The 19838-nt window shown below is 32.9% G+C and overlaps 1 protein-coding gene across 1 annotated transcript; it reads left to right on the top strand.

The window, feature by feature from the left end:
• Window positions 1-12311: 12311 nt before the first annotated feature.
• On the top strand, window positions 12312-15135 carry LOC144572714 (uncharacterized). Its single transcript, XM_078322387.1, has 2 exons — window positions 12312-13754; window positions 14358-15135. Exons 1-2 carry the CDS (start codon window positions 12508-12510, stop codon window positions 14584-14586), a joined length of 1476 nt encoding a protein of 491 aa, XP_078178513.1. The 5' UTR covers window positions 12312-12507; the 3' UTR covers window positions 14587-15135.
• The last annotated feature ends 4703 nt before the right edge of the window (window positions 15136-19838 follow it).

The raw sequence follows: 19838 nt of genomic DNA, 5'->3' as shown, positions 1-19838 counted from the left end.
CTTTTACTATAAATAAAGTAGATAGTCCAGTGGTGCTACTAAAACAATTTAATTTATGATTGCTCATTGAGGAAAGATAATTAGCGGTACTCAGTTTCTTTGGGGATACTGGTCCAAACAACTCAACGGCCCAAATTGATTTTGGAAATTATCATGGGGCCCATGCACCTGACCATGTGCTGCACGTAATTGGTTGGAATTTTTTTTTCTTTTTTAAGAAGAAAAATAGATGTTTAGTCTCTATTAGGGGGTGACAACGAATTGAACCGAATCAAACTTATCCTAGCTTTAAGTTTGATTTGAATAAAATTTGAACCGAACCTAATTTGATTCGTTTTGAATCGAATTAATTGCGAACTACACATTTTTTGAATCGAATCATGAACTAAATTATTTTTTAGCAGCCCTAGTTATACCGGTAGTTTATACATTAATTTTTTTCTCGCGAGACAAAATTCACATGGCTTTCTTTTACCGGTATGAAATGAGTGTTTTTAAGTAGAAAAATTGTTCATGAAAAAATACATCACAACAAATAATCGTAAAAAGAGGATTAAATATAAGAACTGAAATATATAGTAAAATAAGTAATCGTATTTCGAGTACTCACTCGATCAAACTCTCGATCGGACCATCTAATAAAGTGAGAATCCGAAAGGTAGAGAAGGCGGAGGAGAGACAGCTGAAGAGAGAGGAGAGACAACTAGTTGCCGAGAGCATCGGCTAAGTTTTAGAGCGAGAGGGAGAGTGAGTTGGGAGAGACGGAGAGAGAACTAGGTTATTGAGATTTGAGAGCGATGGAACGTCGGCTAAGTTAAATTATGACTTTCTATTTTGGGTTTTAATTTCATCAGATAAATGAACGGCTGATGTTATTATGAGATTCGAACCATAAAAGTTCGCGAACCCATTTCGATCGAATCAGGCTAGGTTTGAGTTTAGTTTGAATTAATTTCGAACCGAATCTGATTTGATTTGTTTCATTCGAACTCATTTCGAATCGAATTAAACTCGAATCAAACACAAATCGAATCACGAACTACCAAATTTTTTGCCAGCACTAGTCTCTATGTTGCATTAATGATGACACCAGTGATGTTGATTTTCATACATGGTTGGATTTTTATTTGGGAGAATTGAGATCCAGTGCAATACCTGACCGTGTAGATTGAGATATGACTATCTGAGTTGTTGATTTTAATCTAATACAAATTTAAAAGAATTGATTTTGTTTCGGCTGAAAGTATTCTATTTCTACGGTACCCATATGAGATACTCTATTTCTGTACAATGTTTATCTAGTATCCAGCTATATATATACACAGGGTTAAGATATCTCTCCGTTTTTTTTTTTTTTTGTTGTCAACACACTTTTAAATCAATGTGTAAATTATAAAATAATTTTTTCACTTTGTAGATTTCGAATCTATGATCTCTCACATGAGAGCCATATGCCTATGTCAAATGCACCACTTAAGATATCTTATTGTTTTTGTGCTTCAATCATGCATCACATTCTTATTTTTGTTTTCAAAACCTAAACAACTGATTTGAATTGCTCAACATGATTTTCATAATTGTATTTTGAGACAATATTTTTTTTATAATTTTTTTTAACTATTATTCTAATTAGGCGCAAAGTCACTCTTTGTCAGAAGATTCTGGACTATACAAAAACAGTGATTTTGTACCTATCTAGAAATTTCTAAAAATATATAATTTGGTCTCTAAGCACATTTTAATATGAAGAAATTGAGCAATTCGAATTGATTGTTTGAACTTCAAAAACAGAAATGAGAATGCAAGACATAATTGTGACAGTAAAACAATAGGACATTTTAACTCTATTCATACATAATTTGTTGTGAAATTAAATAGTGATGGTTCTTTTTTATAAAGGTTAAAAGTCTAGCCACCAAACTATTTAATATCCACAAGGGATTTTTTCATCTGGATTTTGAACTTGCGACTTCTCACATAAAGAGAATTATCTATGCCACTAGATCTAGTATATCCCATCTTATTTGAAACTAAAGACTTGATTGTTGTTATTATAAAAATATTAAATTCTTACCGAGATATTACAAAATTGTCAACATAAAATTGCATTGTAAGTTTTTGTCATTTCGACTGTCTGATGAATACTACTAGAAAATAAAATTGCATGCCATAAATTTCTATATCGCGCAATTAAAATCAAATAAATTGCATTTTTTTTAATTTAAATCCTGAATAAACAAAATCCATTTATATATCTGTTTTCCTAAATCAGTTGCATGATTCTCATAAAATCATTTAAATAATATCGAATTATGTAATCATATTTTTTACGTAATCATTTTCTGTTCTGGTCCCAAAAAATGGGAAGACCGTATAATTCTGGGCAAGAGAAATTTCAGTTTTTTTTCTTTTCTCTCTCTCAAATAAATCAAAAGGGTTTTATCTTCTATTGTTTCTTATATCTCTCAAAAATTGAAACCGATCTTCCCTCTGATCATCTCCCAAATCCCAAAAAAAAAAAAAAAAAACATATTGCAGTAATAAAATTTATCTCTTCGACTTATTATTTTGATAGAAAAATAATATAAACGAATATTCTTATCCTTTCACATTTATTCTCTACCAAATGTAATCTTACCTAACATTATCATATATATTAAAGTTAACTTATTATATCAAACAAGGTGTTATTATCTTGTTGACTATGAAAATAAAAATTACATTTTTATTTTTTTGAGTTATCTCCGTACCAAATAAACTGATAAAAAAAAGAAATCTATATCCCTTTCGATGTGATAGAGTAATAAAACAAAAGGTTAAGTAGTATCATATTAAATCAAATGTAATGATAAAAAAGATGACTCATGATAAAGAGATAAAAGTCGTTCCTTTCTCTACCAAACATGATTGTATCAAACAATGCATGTCATTAAATTTTTTTACGCACCAAACAAGTCTTCAAGTCATTCCAAATCTCGAGCAAATACGATATTTGAAGTTATTACTATACCAAGCATTGTCATAAAAATAAAAATAATAATGATATTTATCTCCTTTTTTCTTAAGTAAAATCCGTCGGCAATATTTTATCTCTTATTTATGTTCGGGAGAGAGATAACATTCAGAGGTAAAAAAATATATTTATTTTCACCGCTATTATATAAAACAAGCTGATATGAGTACCCGCACAGTACCCACACCTAAACTTCCATAACTGTTTGTGGAGACCCAACTGCCATAACTGCACTTCAGATCTGTAACTTTTTTTTTAATATTAATAGTCAAATTTTGAAGTATGTAGTCCAAAAAACACAAGTATTTATATCTATATAGTAAACAATGTAAATGATAAATTAATTATTTTTAAATAATCGTACCCGCACTTTTTTTTTTTAAATTTATGATGTCGTACCCGCACCTAAACTGCCATAATTACTTGTGGGGACCGCAACTGTTCCAGATCTGTAACTTTATTTTAAAATATTAATAGTCAAATCTTGAAGTATATAGTTCAAAGAACACAAGTATTTATATATATATAGTAAACAATGTAAATGATAAATTAATTATTTTTAAATAATTGTATCCGCACCTTTTTTTGAAATTTCTGATGTCGTACCTGCACCTAAACTGCCATAATTTCTTGTGGGGACTGCAATCGTTCCAGATCTATAACTTCTTTTTTTAATATTAATAGTCAAATCTTGAAGTATATAGTTCAAAGAACACAAGTATTTATATCTATATAGTAAACAATGTTGTAGTTTTTACATAACTGCTTGTGGGGACCTAAACTGTCATAATGTTGTAATTAGATGCCTCCTCTTTTTACATATGACAATGAAAGTATTAATATCTAAGTATTGAAAGTATTTATATCTATGCACTGAAGTATTTATTTTTATGAGGTCAACTATTTTTGTTAGAGAAATATTGATGCGGAATTAGTGCCGAGGCTTTGAAATGGTGCTGCTGGAATTTTAGAATAATAATTAGTCGAGACTATATAATATCTTTTAAGAATAATAATTAGTTGAGACTATATAATATCTTTTAAGAATAATAATTAGTGGACACAATATAATTAGTGGGGACCATAATACATTATTCCTCTAAATGCGGGTACTGTAGCATGAGTACTGTGCGGGTACTGTAGCGCGAGTACATAAATGATTATTCATGAAACAATACTTATCTACTTATCTTTTCACAATATCATACTAATAAGAACCAGCATTTAGTCTAGTGGCAAAGACACATGGTCTCTATGTGAGAGATCATGGAATCGAAATCCAGATGGAAGAAATCATTTGTTGTAATAACAATGATATTAAATAGTTGGGTGGCTTGACCTCCAACCTTTACTCAATATATATATATAGAGAGAGAGCGAGAGAGAGATGGGCTATGGTGCATTGCAATGCATAGGTACCCTTGTGCATTGAACCATAAATCACCGATTCAAAGTCCAAATGACCGATCCAAACCATTCATCTTGTTTTCCATATTAATATGTGCTTGGAGACCAAATTTTACATTTTTTGGAATTTTTTTACTATTTATTAAGCCACTTTGAAAATCGTTGATCCGGTGGTCCAGAAATTTTTACTGTTTTTACTGTTCACCCAGATTTTCAGATTTTCAATAAATCTAAAAAAAATAGTCAAAAAGTTCCAAAAATTGTAAAATTTGGTCTCCAAGCACATATTAATATGGAGAACAAGATGAACGGCTTGGATCGGTCATTTGGACTTTGAATTGGTGATTTATAGTCCAATGCACAAGGGTGCCTATGCATTGCAATGCACCATAGCCCATCTCTCTCTCTCTCTCTCTCTCTCTCTCTCTCTCTATATATATATATAGAGGTAGGCTAATAAACAATTGATTGTTCCTAGCCTCCCGTGCAACCAAGTCATTTTTTGATTTTTAAAGTTCAAATGATCGATCCAAACCGTTAAATGTGATCTCCATATTAAAATGTGCTAGGAGACCAAATTTTACATTTTTTGGAATTTTTTTTACTATTTATTAAGCCACTTTGAAAATCGCTGATCCAACGGTGGCTTAACCAAACAGTAAAATCAAAAACTACCGTTGGATCAGCGATTTTCAAAGTGGCTTAATAAATAGTAAAAAAAATTTCAAAAAATGTAAAATTTGGTGTCCTAGCACATTTTAATATGGAGATCACATCTAACGGTTTGGATCGATCATTTGGACTTTAAAAATTCAAAAACGACTTGGTTGCACGGGAGGCTAGGAACAATCGATTGTTTATTAGCCTACCTATATATATATATATATATATATATGAGTTAGGCTGGGGTGCTATGGATAGCATAGTGGTCTCTATGCTACGGCTCAATATTCGAGTTTTAAAAATCCAAACGGTCGATCCGAACCGTTCATCTTATTCTCCATATTAATATCTACTTGGAGACCAAATTTTATAATTTTTTGAATTTTTTTACTATTTATTAAGCCACTTTGAAAATCGCTAATCCAACGGTTTTACTGTTTTGTGCAGCCACCGTTGGATCAACAATTTTGTAAAATACTTAATAAATAGTAAAAAAATTCAGAAAAATGTAAAATTTGGTCTCCAAGCAGATATTAATATGGAGAATAAGATGAACGGTTCGGATCGACCGTTTGGATTTTGAAAACTTGAATATTGAGCCGTAGCATAGAGGCCTCTATGTTATCCATAGCACCCCAGCCTAACTCTATATATATATATATATATAAATATATATATATATATATATATATATATAGAGTAAGGCTATACTACTTCGCGAATTAAACGGATTGTTTTAATTTACGCTCATATATCTAGTTTTGAAGTCCAAATAACCGATCCAAACCGTTAGATGTTTAATCTATATTAAAATGTGCTTGGAGACCAAATTTTATATTTTTTTAAAATTTTTTTACTATTTATTAAAATGGTTTGAAAATCGTTGTTTTTATTAAAATTCTGCACCATTAAAAACAACGATTTTCAAACCATCTTAATAAATAGTAAAACAAATTCAAAAAATGTAAAATTTGGTCTCCAAGCACATTTTAATATAGATTAAACATCTAACGGTTTGAATCGGCTATTTGAACTTCGAAACTAGAGATATGAGCACGAATTAAAACAACCCGTTTAATTCGCGAAGTAGCGTAGCCTTACTCTCTCTTTCTATATATATATATCATACTATTAAAAATTACCGCTTTAACTTGTACTTATTAGTAAATAAATAGATTACATCTTTATCTTGCTGCATTATTTCTCTACCAAATATAATCTTACTTAACAATATCATATAAATTAAAGTTAACTTTTATATCAAACAAGAAAGTTATCCTCGTTGGCTATGAAAATAAAAAATACGCTTTTATTTTTCAGAGTTATCTCTGTATCAAATAAGCTTATGAAAAAAGAAAACTATCGCCTATATTTTAGTCATATATAAAGTGAAAGGATAAGAAGATAACTCTTATCATATAAATTAAAGTTAACTTTTATATCAAACAAGAAGTTATCCTCGTTGGCTATGGAAATAAAAACTATGTTTTTATTTTTCGGAGTTATTTCCAAAAAACTATTTCTCTATCTTTAGTTGTACACGATAAAGTGATAAAATAAAATGATGAGAAGATAACTCTTATTATGTTTGATCAAATGAAAGAATAATAACATAATTCATGTTAAAGTGATAAGAGTTATCTCTTTATCTCTCTACCAAACATGATCATACCTAATATGATCATTGGAACTATCTTTGTACCAAATAATGTCATGAAACTTTTTCTACACTAAACAAGACTGTTAAAGTTATCTCTAATCTCCACCAAATAGGCAAATACAATCTTTGGAGTTATCTCCAGGAGCAGACTCAAGATTTTCATCGGAGGATATTGAATCAGGTTTAAATAGCTTATCGGATTTAAACTCATTAACTAATTTAGTACTCGATAAAAAGAAAACAATGTTTTGACTTATATTTTTCAATGCTCTAACTTATAATTTCTAATCCTTTAACTTATAATTCTTATCATAAATCATAATTCAAAAAAATTATTTTAAAACCAAATTACAAATCAAACATTCAGAGAGAGGCAAATTTTTTTTCAGAGAGAGACAAAGTCAATTGGTACCGATATATCACCACTAAAACTTGAAATCCAGAGGGGTAGCTTCCCCCCCCCCCCCCCCCCTCCTTACTCTGGGTCTGTCCCTAGTTATCTCTCTATACCTAGCATGGTAATAATAATAGAGTTAGGCTGGGGTGCTATGGATAGCATAGTGGCCTCTATGCTACGGCTCAATATTCGAGTTTTAAAAATCCAAACGGTCGATCCGAACCGTTCATCTTATTCTCCATATTAATATCTGCTTGGAGACCAAATTTTATAATTTTATGAATTTTTTACTATTTATTAAGCCACTTTGAAAATCGCTAATCCAACGGTTTTACTGTTTTGTGCAGCCACCGTTGGATCAACAATTTTGTAAAATACTTAATAAATAGTAAAAAAATTCAGAAAAATGTAAAATTTGGTCTCCAAGCAGATATTAATATGGAGAATAAGATGAACGGTTCGGATCGACCGTTTGGATTTTTAAAACTCGAATATTGAGCCGTAGCATAGAGGCCACTATGCTATCCATAGCACCCCAGCCTAACTCATAATAATAACATCTTTATTTCTTAGTTACGTTGGATAAAGAAATAAAGTAGAGAGAGAATAAAAAAATTATTACCGCTATTATGTGAGATATTAGTTATCTCTATTCTTCACGTTATGTGAGATAGTATAATAGTTATCTCCCATAGTTTGAGATCATTTTTCAGCATAATAATTACTTTGCTATTCCGCATTTCTTTAACTTAATTACCAGGCTATCAAACGATCTCTAATATTTTTAGAGAGAATTATACGGAACATAACTTGTAAATACAATCTTAACTTTTTAGTTGCGTAATTATCCGAGGATTAAGCATGCATGCACACGATAAAGCGGAAAGGAGGTTAATTATGCCCGCAAGAAATCATTAATTAATAATGACTTATATATGACGCGCATTATATATGTATAATTAGACAATGAAAAATTAATAATTTAAAAAATGTAAAATAGTATAAATTGCACGTGGGCTGCAAACGAATCAAATAAAATCAAACTTTTATTCTAATTTGAATTTGAGTTTGAATAAAATTCGAATCGAACTGATTTAATTTGTTTCATAACAAACTTCAATCGAATGAGTTAATTGTGATTTTTTTTTTAATCGATGTCCATCGAATCACGAACTACAAGCTTTTTTTGGTAGTCCTATCGCTCTTAGTTATTTTTTGAAAATTGGATAGCTTAAATCAGAGGCGGAACTAGAAAATTTTAATAGAAGTGGCTGAAAATTAAAATGTACAATTGTAGTTAATGAAATTTGAACCCAAGATCTCTCAACCATAAAATAAAGCTTTAACTACTAGGCTACAACTAAACATATGTTATTTATCGAGGGTCGCTAGACTATATAAAAAATTTAGAAAAAATAAAATTCAATTAAATTCATATATGTATAATTAAAATTTTAAAATCGTAGGAGTGGCTTAGTCAAAGGTGGCTAAGCCTTAGATCTGCCCCTGACTTAAACTAAGCATTGCTTTGGATCTTATCTAATCATACTAGGTACCTATTTGTACCTATTTGAAATAAAACCTTAATTTTGCACTGATCCACTGGTGTTGCTCTAATTTGAACGGTAGATGTTAATTTGAAATTTGAACTTAAATAGTCCGCGAACCAATTTTGAACGAACTATACCCAGTTTGAGTTTGAATTTGAATAAGATTCGAACTGAACTAGTTTAATTTGTTTCAGAACGAATTTCAATTGAATAAGTTAGTGGCGAATTTTTTTCGAATCGAAGTCAATCGATTCATCGAGTTTTTTGGAAAGCCCTAATTAGATAAAAAAAAATATATATATATAAAATAGTATGAATTGCACGTGACAAAAAAAAAAAGGCATGGATGGGGGGCTACGGTGACACACGGAGAGCTGCCTGACGCACACGTAAAGAATTGGGAGTATGGGGGTCCATCTGTTCATGCCATAACTCGAACCACAGGCACAGGGGTAACAGATCCAGTACAACACATCACCTGTTGAAGGTGAACACCTGGAAGAACAAGGGGCAACTTGAATTTTGTTTATCGAATTTAAAAAAGCTTGAATTAAGAATGGACCTGTAATTATTAATTTTATAGAAAAAAATTGCACATTACAATATATATACAAGTTACTACACTTCCTCAAAAAAAAAGTTAATACACATTTAATACATTTCATTTGAACCTTATAAAAAATCTGCGAAGTTCTGGATAGGTTGGCGAATTTGAAACTCTATTTTTGTTGTATCATAGTATCAGGGTGAATTCAGGATTTCTTTCATAATAAGACTTCTATTATGCGTTTGGATCGTGCAAGGATTAGTGCAAGAATAGCGATTTTTGGGTTAGTGATTGAGAATAGTGCTAACCCAAGAGATTCAAGAATAGCACTAACTTTGGCTATTCCGGATTTGTAGAAATGTTGTTTGGATTGTATGTTAGGAATAGCAAAGGCCAGCGGGTGCTAAATCGCTAACCCAACGTTTTCACGGAATAGCGGAATAGAGCTAATCCGGAGCTATTCTTAATCTTCGTTTCACGTTTGGATGACCCTCTTCTAAGAATAGCTCCGCTATTCTGAGAATAGCTTTATTCTTTGAGCATCCAAACGCAATGAATCGGGTTCAAATCCATTAACTTATGAAGCACACAATTACAACTTCTTTTTTAACTATGTTTAGTATAAAATATGTTATAATTATAAAACTGATTGATACAGTATTGATATACTTGTTCTAAATTAATTAAAATTTTGTTCGACACAATTCAAAGTGAGACTGATCTTAGTCAATTAGCAAATTGAAGTCAAAACTTAGATAAAAATTTAACCGTTATATAATATTGAATAATAAAAGACCTAAGAAGTTTTGCTGGCATATTTATTTAGAATTGTAATGATAGGTCCCATCGTCATATCGATCTTATTATCTTATTCTAGTTCATTCTCTTTATGAAATATTGTATCGCAGATTCGAAAAAATAATACAAAATATGCATAATTGACCAAAGTTCGGAAGAAATCGGTTCAAATATCGGACTAATTCAAGTCAAGGCTAGACACTACATCAAACCAGAGATAAGCACATTGAACAATTAGTACTAAAAAAAAAAATCAAATCCGGGGTAGACAAGCCCAATCTCTACATCGATGTAGAGAAGAGAATTAATCATGTTGTTATCAGTTATGTCATGTGTGTGTATCATGTGACGTGACTCACATGTTGCATGATGTGTCTGTCATCCACTATCTTAGTCACGTCACGTCATACAAATTAACTCGGTCACATCACGTCATGTCATGTGACACGTTTTGTAACCAACTTTTTCAACAATACTTCTTAATTATAATATTTTTTGTAACAGTTCTTATTTTTAGTACATTTTGTTATTATTTTCTTTCATCTAACTTAAATTTAAAAACAATAATTAAATGTGATCATTCACGTCATCACGTTATGTGAATAGTAACGTCACGTAAAAAATTTTTTTGACCACATGCCGTGACGTGACGTGCCTAAATCACGGTGTTAGTCACGTCACGCCACATTTTTCCTTCTCTGTTTTGTCGACTAAATGATGGGGGGTTTTTAGTTAAAAAAAAAGTAAAGTAATAATAAATGATCTGCTTGATTATTTAGTAAAAAAAATCGTAAATTCCTACTCAGTTTCCACTTCTTAATAATAACACAATAAATTTGAAAATTTATAAATTTTGTTATTAAATATACTAAACTTTTGAAGTATTGGAGAACCTACAAAATATGAAATTATAATTACCAAAGTATGATAGTAAATATTAATAGATAAAATTTTAATTAAAGTTTAATTCATTGAGGATTCAAAGGATCCATATGTGATATGTGATTCAGAATTTAATTAAATTAATACTGCAAAGGTACTGAAATACAAAATGTCAACCAATCGTTGCTTTCTCGTTTCTACGGTTCTAACATCGTCTCCATGTCTCTCTCAATCTTATTAGCACGTGATTGTCACAATATTTACTACCACAGCCACTTCTTGATTTATCACAATCACCGCACCGTTCCACATTTCTCAATCTTCCATCATGTATTTTGCTTTGCAAAAATTAAATGTCGGTTTCTGGAAAGATTTTTTTAATATTTTAATCAATTTCTCAATTCTAAGTAGAGTTGGGACTCGTTACAAGTTGAATTCGAATTGAACTCGTTACAAGCTGCCTCGTCCTAGTCACAAACAAGTTGATTTTAAGAGTCCAAGCTAAAATCTCAGCTATAAATCGTTAGTTACTAGACCAAGCTAGATCATGAACTGACGATCTAGTTTGTTGGGTCTGATTGAATAAAATAAATTTTACAAATTTTTTGGACTGAGTTGAACAGAGTTGAATCGAACGAACAGTATAAAATGAACACAAATTCATACAAATTTATAAATTGATATCTAGCCGAATTAGTTCGCGAGTTGGCGAGCAAGCTAGGTCCAACTTGAACTCAATAATTCTGAACCGAACTAGTGATGAACTGACTCATTAACAACTCGATCTAATAACGAATAAGTTAGATGCTTGTCACGATCGAGCCTACAATTTTTTTTATTTTTTTGCCACCCCTAATTCTCAGGGTGAAATTGTGAAAGTGCCTGATTTTATAGCTATTTTGTTTTGTAGTTGGGAGAGCACGGGTCCGCAAAGAACGAGGATACTTTCGTTAACGGTACGAACCCGTTAAGAACTGATGGATTTGATTTGGGATTTCTTTTCCGAAACCGAATTTTCCAGAAATGATGTATTAGTTACTATTCAGGAAATACTATAGGTTATTCCATTAAAATTAATTCCAAAATAACGAATTATTAGCTGGTGTCTAGAAGGATCGGGTAAAAAGAAAAAACCCGTATGGCGGTATCCGCTAATTTAACGAATCAGTTTTGGCTTCATGCAACGCGCACATTATATACTGCGCTGCTTTGATTCTATAGATTTCGCGCTGTATGAAACTAAAACTGCTCTGTTAACTCTTTACCCGATATTTCGTTTTGGGAGATTCCATTTTCGGTGGGCCAGACCGACTTAACTATTTGCCGAGAGCATGCATAAATAGGCCGCCCCGTTCGGTCGTTCCAGTGCGCTTTCTATTTCTCTTCTGCTTCTCTCGCTGCTCTTTTCTCTTCTAGTTTCCTTAAATACCTCTCTGTACTAATTCTAGCCATTGAAGGACAAAAGCCAAGCAAATATCTTCCTAATTTCCTGTTCAATTCATCGTTTGTTTATTCGCAAAAGGTGGGGCTTTGGGTGAACTGAGTGGGTTTTGAACTGTCTCCCTGTGCCTCCCATCAATTGGTATAGGGATGGCTGGTTCATGCATCCGTTTACCCGCCACCAGGGCCGCTGCCCCAGCACCACTTCCGACACCATCTCCTTCCTCATCTAAAATCTTTGCCACAATCTCCTCGCCCTGTTCCACTAGAAGAAAGGCCAGAAACCGGGTTCGTGATCTCTCAGTAGCCTGTCGGATCGAGAGCCGGTCCCCTTTTGTTGGTAACCAATCCAGCAGTCTTTGCAGAAGCCAATCACTGGAGATTGGCAATGGCGACAGGAAAGAAAGGCAAACTTTGCGGAGGGCTGTCAGTGCTGATTTTCAAGTTTTTGATGAAGACGAGGATTTTGCTAAGAAGCTTCAGGAATTGATCCTCGGTGGAAACCCTAGCGGCAACAACCAACAAAATTTCCATATTGATGCAATGTCAGAGTCAATCCCCTCCACCTCTTCTAACTGGGGTCTGGTGTCCCCTGCCAGTAATCAGCCATGGCAAGTGAGCGGCTTTGGACCCTCGGCGATTGGCATCCCACAAGGCGGCATAGGCAACAATTTTGATCTGCCGGCCTCTCTTCGAATCATAAAACAGAAGAACAAGAACCAAAAGGTGACGAATTGGGAGGAAGGCTTCTGGGAGGTAGGAGAGAGTGCCTGCTGCTCGGTGAACAAGGCCTTCTCATCCATGGTGTTTATGATCAGGGAATTGCAAAGTTACACTCTTTATATGAGGCAAGGTATGTTCTATGAGGATATACAGGACATCCTCAGCAGGGTCCAACAAGACATGCATGCCTCTTTTGTCTGGTTATTCCAGCAAATATTCTCCGGCACACCGACTCTCATGGTCTCGGTTATGCTCCTCCTCGCCAATTTTACCGTCTATTCCATGACTGCTTCGGTTGCCTTAGCTGCTCCTTTATCACAACCGCAAGCCAGTGCGGTGGTTGTTGTGGAGAGTAATTTCAACCAGGAGACCAATTTGCAATTCGATCAGCCTGCTGTTGTGAAGACCTTCTCTCCTGGAATGGCAGCATCAGTAGGAGGTTGTGGCAGTGGAGGAGGGAAGGTTGGACCTGTTGCCGGGTCCACAGATGATGGTCCATCAGGTCCATCAGGTCCGTCTTGGAACCGTGTAGTGGAGGCGGACAACGATGCCTACCTAGATTATGTGAAAACTGATCTCCATTATCAGCTGGCTGTTCAGCAGGATCCTGAAAGCTCTATGCTCCTTACCAATTTCGCGCAATTTCTCCAACTTGTTCTCCATGACAATGAGAGGTAAATTTAAATCGTTGCATCTTTTTTTACATTGCTTTTTATACATGTCTAAATATTGCCAAATCCTAAAGGTTCATCATCAATACGAAGTCTGGTATTCAAATTGTGACCCAATTGCTCGCTGTTTCGTTTGACCTCTTATCAATTTCTTAATGAGAAATTTAGACATATGCCCATCATAACTATTTGAATTAGATATTTCCCCATCTAAAGTCACTTATTTTATTAACATCCCCATTTATTAATTTAAACACTTAAAAATAAAGGTTAACATTAATAAAAAAATCAAAAGGACAATTTTGCCCTTCAAACTATATTGTGTTGCTAACCATTTCCCTTTTTCTTTGGTTGGTTACTTATGTAACTTATCACATAACATTTTGAAAGGAATTTGACTGAAAAATCTTAAAACTAAGTTACTGTAACATATCTATTAATGCAATTAATTTCCTAACATCATTGTAGCTTCATTTCCTAACATCCCTGTAGCATATCTATTAAGGCATTTACCAGTATAAATTATATCAGAGATCCCATACTGGATACGCTTAGCACTACCCATGCGCAGCATTGCTAACAGTTATTTACAAATTTGGTGTGCAGAGCGGATTACTACTACAAGAAGGCGGTGGCAGTAAAGCCGGCCGACGCGGAAGCATTCAGTAAGTACGCCAACTTCCTTTGGTTAGTCAAGGATGACATAGGCGCTGCGGAGGAAAATTATCTGGTGGCAATAGAAGCTGATCCAGGGAACGCGTACCATGCTGCCAGCTATGCTCACTTCCTCTGGAACACCGGCGGCGAAGACACCTGTTTCCCGATGTATGCTTAGGCGTTTAGGCTATGCTCAAAAAAAAAAAAAAAAAAAAAAAAACCAATAATAAAAAAAATAGATGTGGTGAGTGTTGAGTCGTATGGTTTGGTTAGAAGTCAAAAGGAGTCACAAGGTGCATGTGGAGGTGATGGACGCAAGTTGAACAGCGGAGTTGAATAGTTTAGATTCATGGAAACGAGACGCTCAAAGAAGGCTACTAGTATACTACAACTGCATACTTCCTAGGGAATTTGTGGACTTATCTGGTAGGGGTCCTGGAATTTCGGCGTCTAAAAGTTCACTTGTTTTGGTTAAGTGTTGGTTTTCGGTTGGGCCCGGACTTGTTTGAATATATTTAGGGGTGATGGGCTCTTCTTTTGAGAGGTTTGTCTGCTTGGTTGGGTGTGGGCTTTGGCATGGTAGGGACTTGAGTTATTTTGTGACCCTTGTTCTTGGATTGTAGCGAGACAGAGAGAGAGTAGCTCAAAAAAAAAAAAAAGACTATATTTATTGTAACTAGAAATATAATAAAGAAAATAATATCAATAGTAATAAATTATCTCCATCCGTGGAATTTAGTGCCCTTTATTCTCTTTCTAATCTTTCTGGGATCTGGCAATTTTTCTAATGAAACCGAGGCAGCTTTGGGATAAACAAAGGACTTCTCTGGTTATTTTTCTTGTTCAAGTGGTTTAAATTGTCATTACCAATAACTTATATATTACTGCAATCATAACCATCAAAATTCTTAATTTTTAGAAGCTCAAATCGGTTGAAAAAAAAATTTTGAGTAAAAAATTGGTTCAAAAATTGAACAGAAACTAATTGTGGGGATATTTGATCTAGACATTCTATCTGCTAGTTATGAATTATTGCATTTCCCTAAGATAAGAAAATTATTACTTGACAGCACAACCTGTATAATGTGTGTCAACTTTGCTTTTATAATGTCACAAATACAAAACGCGAGACATACACCTGGTTCAAATTGTCATATTGCTCGAAATATGATGGGATTGAAATGGTTCAAGTTCGCTTAAGTTATTGCTCAACACAACAAATTAATATGGAAATATCCTTGTTGTACAGTAAATTGATATGAAAGCTACTACGATTATGATTTCGATTCCTCTTGTACAACAACTATAGGGATATGTATGATTCAGTACTTTTGGTCTTAAACTTAGCATCTTTCATTTATTTAGTATTGAACTATTAAAATATGAGCTGTCCATCATAACTAGATAGAATGTTCATACCCTTGTAGGTGCTGTACAAGTGCAATGGACAATTTGATCCCATTCCAAATGGGGTCCGGATCCATAAAGTAACTTAAAATTTGATCCCATTTCAATCAGGTCCGAAGTAGAATTTACGGTGCTCCTTTAATATTCGTGCAGATTTTGATTAGACGTTGGAACAAATTTTGATCAGAATTTGGGTCAATCAGATTTTGATCAGACGTACACAAAAATAACAACATTACTGTTAACAGAAGTGATCAGCAAACTGAAGAGAAAAAAGATAAGAAATGTGCCCAGAGAAGACATTAAGGTCTCCATCATCAAAAAGCAAATTTGACTGTTTAGTAGTTCACTTATTTTCAAGAGATTTATTGAATCAAACCATCTCTTACTCTCAAGTCTCAACCGGAGCTGATTGGATAAAGAGTAGTTATATTCATAAATTACTGCATGCTCCATTGAAAATCAACAAGGAAATTAATATCTTCTTCACAATTTTTCCAGAGATCTAGAGAAGTGAAAGTCAAGACAAAAACTGTAATGTGAGACTAATCATACTTAACAGTACCTCAAACACTTATCAGATAAGCCTCTGATGACGACGAATCCAAACCTTTCAATCAATCTACTTTATTAATGACGCTTTTACATGCAAATTTTATAATTTTTGAATTATTTTAGTATTAAGTCAAGCGGTCAAAATATAATGAAAAATGAATGCATTGAAATTAACTTAAAGAGTTCTCATATATGACCGCTCAATTTGATACTAAATTAATTTGAAAATTTATAAATTTTGCATCTAATTGCATCACTCACAATTTAGATTTGCCATTTGCATATACTATTACTATTGTTATTAATAGTACTATTATTGTTATTATTAGTCTTATCTTACTGAGTTGCTTTCGGTGCATCTATCTAGTCCCTTATTCAGGACATTGATGGATTACGGTACACATATATATTAATCAGACACATGCATTGATTCCATTTTTGAGACCTCTGCTCTGTTTAATACACATATGCCACACAGAAAATGCTAAATCGAGAGAGGGAGAGACGACATTGTCATGCCTCTCTATGGGATCCCATGCCTCTGGCCTGATTGCAAGTGCTTATTATCCTAGCTAGTGTGACCCCAACTCTACTAGCCAATACACTCCTAGTGTCTTTCTTGTTAAATAAATAAATAACAAAATAAGAATAAGCTAAAATATTAATATGTATATTTTGTAGAGAGAGATATATGTATTGTTAATTTGTTGATAATTAGTAGATAGAACAACTCAATAAAAGAGTGAGTGATGTTATGATACTCTGCAATGCGTGACATGCGTTATAGATTCATATTTTTATTTTTAAAGTTCAAATAGTCGTTTTAAACTGTTCAACATGATTTCTATATAAAAATGTACTTGAAATTTTAGCTTTCGTTAGACTCTACTATTTTTTTAGATAAGTAGAAATCACTCAATTTAAAAATGTAAAATTTAATTTTCAAGTATATTTTTATATGATAAATCATGTTGAACTGTTTAAACGTTCATATTTAGAGTGCGCATTGCAAAGTATCTTAACCTCACTCCTGAATAAAATAACATTTCAGTCATTTGACCAGTTTGTCTTCTTGTATTAATTGATGGCCTGTTGTCTCTTACTCTTACATAACCTGAACTGCAATTTGGAATAATGCTAGTCATTATCAGGCCTGAGAATGACAATGCTTGAAATATTAGTTGTTTAGACAAGCACTCAACTAGACCTTTCATGGATCATTTTAGTTTGCCTAATATGGTTGTTTGAAATACACAGAATAGAATCTTTGATTTGGTACATGTGAAGATAGTCAGTTTCAAGTGGCACATCAATTAAAATTTCTTGTAGACTTTTTGATTTAATATTCATAAAATATAATGAGCAGAGCTAGTGTGTGATGTGCTCACTTAGAGGGTTTGGTGAGCACAATTCTAAAAATATATTGGATCGACATTAAACGTTAAATTCAAACCGTTGAAATCCATGTACTTCATGAGTGATGTATATACGTGCAAAATTTTGAAAGTTCGAGTTTATTTGCTACAAGATCAAGTGGTCAAAGAAATGATAAAAATTAAATAAATAAAACAACTTACAAATTAACTTATAAAATGTTCATTTCTTTGACTGCTTGACCTTGTATCAAATAAACTCAATATTTTCAAAATTTTGCATGTACATGCATCACTCATGAAGTACATAGATTTTAATGATTTGAATTTTGCGTTTAAAGCCGATCCGATACACTTTCGGAGTTGTGCTCACTAAACCCTCTTGGTGAGCGCATCACATTACCCTAGCTTTGCTCAAATATAATAGTATTAATGATTGATGGATTGGAAAGCACTAAAGGAGATAGGAGGGACCCATTTAACAGTACCAGGTATACCCTACATTAATTACGAAAATAATCAACTTTCTTAACCTTTTTTGGCATATATATAATGGAAGTTCAGCCTGTTAACTATTTCTAGTTGAACTGTCTTAGTTGCATAGTTGCACATTATTCCCTGCTCCATATTTTATAAACTCAAACCAGTTATGCTTTAAACTTTAATTTCATTGGCTTTTTCTTTCATTTTTCAAAGAAATACATTCAGGCAATTTGCTCTTATAAAGAAGGAAAAATCCAAGAAGAGATTCTTATTAGCATTTTTAGTAAGCGTAATTATTTATTGTGCAAATAATAATGCCAGCTTACGTCTATTGTATACAGTGCCAGCAATTTGGTGATAAAAAAAAACATAAAATGTGCAAGCAATGATTCTTATTAGCATTTTGTAATGTTGGTTTGAAGACAATTAACGGGTTCAACCCGTTTTGCCTTTGCCATCGGTTTTGGATTTAACCGATGCTGCTTGGTGACCTTTCCTATCGGCAAGAAATTGAGCCGATGGAAATTCGGCATTTGCTATCAGTAGACAAAATGAACCGATGCCAATGTTATTCAATTGAAGCTGCTGGATTTTGATATTTCTTGTATCGGCCAATTAAACAAGCCGTTGGTGCTATGCATTGAATAAAGGGCGCTTTGACCCTTTCCCAACGGTAGGAAATATAGCACCGATGGTGCTTGATTAATGTTTGGTTTGAGTTGAGTTGTGAAGCTCTCTGTCTCTGTTGTCTCTTCACTTAGCTTTGTCTAGAATTTGCTCTCTGTCTTAAAACTTATAAGAGGGTGCTATTGAGAAAATATAATCTCTTTGTACTTGTAATACTCTTTGATTTAGTAGATTTGTGCCGTGTGCTTCTGTGGTTTTTTTTGAAAGAGTTTTCACGTAAAATCTTGTGTTATCTCTAATTTTTTGTGCTTACTTGCTTATTGTCTTAATTTCTTGTGTGATTCTCTATTTATTTGCTTACCTCTTTATCAGAGCATTGTTTTGTGCTCAACATGTAAAACATGTTATCAACTGTTCAAGCAATTTGGTGAAAAAAAATACATCAACTGCATACTATTTTTTTTTTTCTGTAAATAGTGTCCACCCTATTCACTATATCTAAGAGCAAAGCCAAACTTTCAAACTATGAGAGTCAAAACGTGAATGGAGGTCAAATATATAAAAATTTTATATTACGAATAGGAGTCAATTTGACAGCCCATAATATTTTTTACTAAATTATATAGAAATTTATTAATAAATATAATTTTTTTGAAAATAAATGAAGATCAATTGACCCCATTTACACTTAGTGCCTTCGCCTCTAATTGTACCTGCTAATTTCATTTGCATTATGAACTCCAATTCTTTCTCTTTAGCCTACCCCGATATTTGCAGTTTACATCCATTACTTTGTATTGCACTATGTAGCGTGTTAAACGTTGATCTGAACCATTCAAGTTGATCTCAATATTAAATTGTGATTGAAAACCAAATTTTACAATTTTTAGAAACTTTTTACTATATTTTTTATTTTTTAAAATCACTGATTTTTTTATGGTTCACGATTTTCTGAAAAACAATGATTTTAAAAAATTATAAAATT

The sequence above is a fragment of the Carex rostrata genome, chromosome 2 (assembly GCF_964058835.1).
Source record: "Carex rostrata chromosome 2, lpCarRost1.2, whole genome shotgun sequence".
Classification (NCBI taxonomy): Eukaryota; Viridiplantae; Streptophyta; class Magnoliopsida; order Poales; family Cyperaceae; genus Carex; species Carex rostrata.
This window is presented reverse-complemented; position numbering and strand designations above follow the sequence as displayed.